At 44.2% G+C, this 5461-nt stretch overlaps 1 protein-coding gene across 2 annotated transcripts in view; it reads right to left on the bottom strand.

Moving 5' to 3' along the window:
- Nucleotides 1-204: 204 nt before the first annotated feature.
- Nucleotides 205-5461, bottom strand: part of tent4a (terminal nucleotidyltransferase 4A) — an 18381-nt gene continuing 13124 nt past the window's right edge. The window contains exons 8-13 of one of the 2 annotated variants that reach the window (XM_034095040.1): nt 4720-4846; nt 4523-4626; nt 4127-4287; nt 3485-3634; nt 789-944; nt 205-383 (exon numbers count right to left, since the gene is read on the bottom strand). In XM_034095040.1, coding sequence (XP_033950931.1) covers nt 225-383; nt 789-944; nt 3485-3634; nt 4127-4287; nt 4523-4626; nt 4720-4846 — 857 coding nt within the window. In that variant the 3' untranslated portion in view covers nt 205-224. The remainder of the gene's footprint in view (nt 384-788; nt 945-3484; nt 3635-4126; nt 4288-4522; nt 4627-4719; nt 4847-5461) is intronic. The other variant, XM_034095041.1, reaches the window with a different exon arrangement.

Genomic DNA, 5461 nt, shown 5'->3' with positions numbered 1-5461 from the left:
GAAGAAATACTGAAGGGACCATAATACTGAAAACCTAAAAGAAGTCATGCAGAAATGGAAAGGTAGAGATTTTAGGAAGAAGATGCTGAGGGCTGTCGTTCTGTGTGGCGGCAGCCCGGGGTGAAACTGCTGGTCCTCGGTCCGTCCTCCTCAGAGACCGACGGGGGTTTGCATCCAGAGAAAAGGGAGCAGAAGGAGGGGGGGGGGGGGGGGGGGAGTGGTCTCTATCTGCTGAGGCTAACCGGGAGGCTCTCCCTCTTCCTGCGCCGCCACGTGTTGCGTTGATACTGTGTGTGAGAGTGAGTGTGTCCGCGGTTCACCAGCACGGGGTTGCTGACCAGCGGAGGGTTGTGGAAGCCCTTCACGTTGAACTTGATGCCATTCTGAGGAAAGGGGGGGGGGGCGATTAGAGAAGAGAGACAATTAATAAATACCTCTAATATATTGACTGATGTTGCACAGGCCAAGAAATTACATTTAAAAAAAATATTCACTTCTAGACCTGGTATGTTTTTCTTGAATAAAACATTATTTAATATTAGTCATACTTGAATAAGCCAGCAAGCTATAAGGACTAAACCAAATGAAGCTCTAATCGATCATGTCCCTATTTTTGAGTGTGTGTGTATGAGACAAAGTTTGCCTTGATGGTGCGTTTGAGTTTGAATGTGTGTGTGTGTGAGACAAAGTTTGCCTTGTTGGTACGTTTGTGTGTGTTTGTGTGTGTGAGACAAAGTTTGCCTTGATGGTGCGTTTGAGTGTGTGTGTGTGTGGCATCCGGCTCCTACCTTGTGTGTGTGGCTGGAGAGAGGCAGGGGGCAGGAGGGGGCGGGGGCATGAGCGTGGGGGTGCATGTGGAAGAAGGGGGGGAGTCCGGTGTCTATACACACCTGTCTGCCAGGTATGGAGTGCATTGCTAGACCACCGGGCAGCTGGACGCGAGCCTGGGGGACGGAGGGGGAAATGATTCGTTACGGGGGGAGCAACATCATCTAGCAGGGTTTCTAGACCATGTTAAACATCAAATTAAAGTACTTTCAATGCACAATTCCTTCAAATTCAAAGACCTAACAAGGCAAAATTGAGGCACTAATCAAGGTAATAACATCCTTAAAGAGCCTGTGACACGAGTTTCCCCCATCATCCAAACCCATCAATTTGAGTAAATATTGTCCCGTTGAAAACCGTTACTGAACTGATTTTGGATATTTGTACTTTGATAACCATTAATCTGCCTTCAATGTTGACATTTTCTGGATCTTCTCGGGGATTCTTCAAGTCCCGCCAAATGATGCGTGACGTCATTGCGGGCACAGCGCTCCAGCTGCACCGTTCAGGATCCCAGCTTCTGCATGTAAACCTTTATATATATACAGTCAGATGTAAACGCACGACGGTGCACACAGCAGCAAGCTCAGACAGCGAGGACAGGTTAATTTTGAACGTGTCTGAGAGCTCATATGAGGCTGAAGGATCGCTTTATGTTGTATCTGTTAGAAGTTTAGGAATGAGGTGCGTCAATATGGGCGATCATATGGTCATGTAGCCAGTGGTGGAATGGGACTAAAATCATCCCGGGACTCTCGACCGGCCCACTTCGGTACCGCTAGTAAATTGTCAACGGGGGGAGCGGGGGATGTCAGGGGCGGCGGGTGCTGTAGATAGTAAATGTAAATATGTAAATATTTGTGTCACTGCATCCTGGTAAAATACAAATATAATGTATAATGTCTGTGTCTTTGACATTAGCGCTGCTAGCCACCTGTGCCCTGTACTACGAAGCCAGTTCAACAGACCCTGGATATGTTTGAGTAACAAACAAACTAACAACAACAAACTAACAAACGAGATCTCGCTAAGCGGTCCTACGACGCTGGTTATCAACTCGGTAAATCAAGCCAGGGTTTCTCTCTCCAGCTGAGAGCGCGTTCACGTCTAAGACACGAGTGGATCTGACTTTAATTACATTTGTCTCGAGTGTTTCGTCAACATAATGTGTTAAATAATACTTCTGCATACAGTCTGTGACACTGAGTGTTGCACGACCAGATACGGCTCAGCTGACTCAGATCAGGAAATATATGATATATTATGATATTATATGATCGATGATCTGATTGATGATGTGATATCAGTGTGATATGAATGATAAGTGCGACACGTCGGCGTCTTCTCTGCATACGGCAGTTTAAACTGTATTTCCTTTATCCTGTAATATGACTTGAGAGATTTAAACTCCGCACACTGAGTTGATCTCTGTTCTATAGACGCTGGAGGCGGGCAGCGTCAGGTAAAAGAAGTTATTTAGCCTTCTCAAACCTGAGCCTCACGCGCCGCCTATGGGGGATGTGCTAGTTACTTATCCGACCGGCCCACTTCGGTACCGGCCCATCGGGATTCGTCCCGATGGCCAGTCCGCCACTGCACCCAGCCCACGTAAACTGTCAACGGGGGCAGCCTCGCTGCGGGGAAACGGTGGACCTCGTGTCCCGATCGGAGTGGGAATAATAATAATAATCCGTGCATTTTATCCATTAATTTCCCCATCATTGTGGTAAAAAAACCACACGTTTAATCCACGTTGGTGTACTACAACTACAAAAAGCATCGGTTTGTTTTCTCATCAGGAAATGCAGACCGGCACAAACAAACGATTTTTAATCATCATCCTCACGATCATTTAATGTATCATATGTTCGCCGAATTGACATGAAAGCACTAATAAATGTAGTTTAATCCACTTGAGTTTACAACTACAAAAATAATCGATTTGTTTTTATATCACATCCGACGGGAGGAAATTCAGTAGCTCTCACTACCGATTTTTACAATGTAATCATCATCTTCACCACGATCATTTATGTTTATGTCGCCGAATTGACATGAAAGCACTGACGAATATGAATATACTGTAGTCAACTTCATTAAAACGTTATTAACGTGCCTAAACTCAGTAATTCACCATTTCTACGCATGACACAACACACTTTGTCCGTGTTTGGCTCTCTCGCTGCACAGTGAAGCGTTCCCGCATTGACGTCACTTCCGGCTTCCCCCAAAACTTCAAAATGAGTCGAAGGAATTTCCCGCGATGTTCGAAATTATTGATATTTAACGGAACGGTATCGCTTTTTCTTTTTTAAACTGACGGTTCGAGATATCAATAACTTTTACTGATATAAGTCCAATCATGTTTTTGTTCAGAAACTTTAATTCTCGTTCAAATTCAAAGACCTTCAAGCATTAAGGGACCTTAGGAACCATGGCTAGCTATTCTTTAAAACGTTTTGCTTTCCCACTTTGGGATTTTTATATTCTAATCTATATCATTGAGAAGATATTTTGGACACATTCATTGCAATTAAATCACAGCAACATATGTTCATTTTGGGTTCATCTCACTGAAGTAACCAAAATGGATTCACTGCTTTTGGTCTACGTTAAGTGTCACCCCTGGTGGCTGTAGCATACCCAGCATGCCTACCTGTGAGCCTGGATGCAGGAGGAGGTGGTGCCCCCCCATGCCATGCTTCATGTTGAGGCATGGGGGCAGAGCTAGCCCCATAGGCGGGAAAGACGGGAAAGGTGGCATGGTGGGTGGAGGGACGGGACACGGCAGCGCTGAGTCCGAGTCCTTTCAAACGACACCAAAAAGAAGAGATAATGAGTATGTCACTCCTGCACGTCTCCGTTTAAATACCACAGTGTAATTAGATCCAACGGGACGTGCTTCTGTTTGATAGGTTGGAGAGTATGAAAAAGGTTACGCTGCATGTAGCTTCATCAGGGGGTGGCAGTGTTTATACATTATGATGGATGTCAAGTGGTTCATCACATCAAATTGTAGTTGTGTATATCATAGAGGTAAAACTGGTTAGGCAACGGTTAGTCTTTGATGTTTCATACCATCACCATAGCACCACCAGTGTTGTCTGCAGACATCATTATATATACGGGATTTATTTTAAATGACAAATATTGTATCGTAAGGTGTGTTAAGACCAAGTGTGTAGCACATTTTTCAGAAGGAGCACAGAAATTCAATGCAAAGACGGAAATACTCCCAAAACATGACAGTGACTATCATTTGAGTGCTTCTACAGTTTGTGTGTTTGTGCTTTCTTACGTTGTCTGATCCCGACAGTGAGGAGACGGAGGAGGCCGAGGAGTGCTGCTGGGGGCTGGAGATGGACATGGGGGAGTCTGCGCTGTGGGGAGACCCCGAGTCCCTCTGCTGCTCCTCCAGCCCGACCCCCCCACTGGGCTCTGGCTCCTTGGGAGGGGAAACTGCAAACAACAAATAAGACATTTAACGAATTATACATAAAACGTTTTTGGGTAAAATGTATGAACTTTTTAAAATACATTTCTTCTTAAAACTCAATAAAAAGATTAGATTTGAACAAAAAAACATTTATAGGCATAACATTATTTACTCTGTACTCCCCCTACAGTCTTAATGACGTACAGCACTCTTCCCTCATCGTTATAAAATGTCATATTAAAGTCTGAGGGATCGTACCTCTGTTGTCTGTTCGCACCAGATCCCTGCCCCCCCACTTCTTAATGATCCATTCCCTGTAGTCGATCACTTCCTGGGTCAACCTGATGATCCTCCCCATGGTGCTGCAGGACGGCGAAACAGATGGGTTTTAAAGAAAGAGCACAACTTTTATCCAGGGTATCTTTTTCTAACTGTTGAATGGATTGAGTAGAAACCTTTCAGAGTCTTTGTTGGGGTACGAGCGAGCGAGCGGGGACACGGCGTGACTCAGGACGATGTAGGCATAGTCGAACACCTGCTTGACGTGCATGGCACCATAGGAGCCCCTCCCCACATCATTACCTGCATGGAGCAAAGACATACACAACAACACAATAGTTAATATTTATGGGGAAAGATGGCTAAGTAAGCTGTGTGCCACTCAAGCTTTAATTTGGTTATTCTTAACTCCACGCTTGCTGTTAGACTCACTCAAAATCATTAGTTTGGTTTATGTAGTGCTGTATTGAACTCAGGGATCAACTTCAAACATTTGCCAAACTGTGTGAACCATTGACATTAAAGCCATTATGCAGATTTGTTAAAAAGGTTAGCATCTTTCAAATGATGTAATGGCATAGGGTTGTCTATGTACACATCTCTAACATCCAGGTGCTGTCTATGCGTTTCTTTTATTACTCTGTGTGCCATCTTTATTTTTTTAAACTACCACCAGATGTCCCCAAAATGAGGAATTTTCAAATCCTGATACATTGTATAAAATGATATGAACACGTGTGCTCATATAGGTCAAGTATTCCTGAGTACATTCGGAGGTGGCTGGTGAAAAGGGCACATTTCTACAAGTACACTGAATCTCTAGTAGGTCTATAAAGTCTATCTGTTGATCATGCCTCCTCTTTAAATCAAATAAAAAAATGACATGGCACTGAGTGACACAGTTTTAACACTTTGGTT

This window comes from Pseudochaenichthys georgianus, chromosome 11, assembly GCF_902827115.2.
Source record: "Pseudochaenichthys georgianus chromosome 11, fPseGeo1.2, whole genome shotgun sequence".
In the NCBI taxonomy this organism is placed as follows: Eukaryota; Metazoa; Chordata; class Actinopteri; order Perciformes; family Channichthyidae; genus Pseudochaenichthys; species Pseudochaenichthys georgianus.
This window is presented reverse-complemented; position numbering and strand designations above follow the sequence as displayed.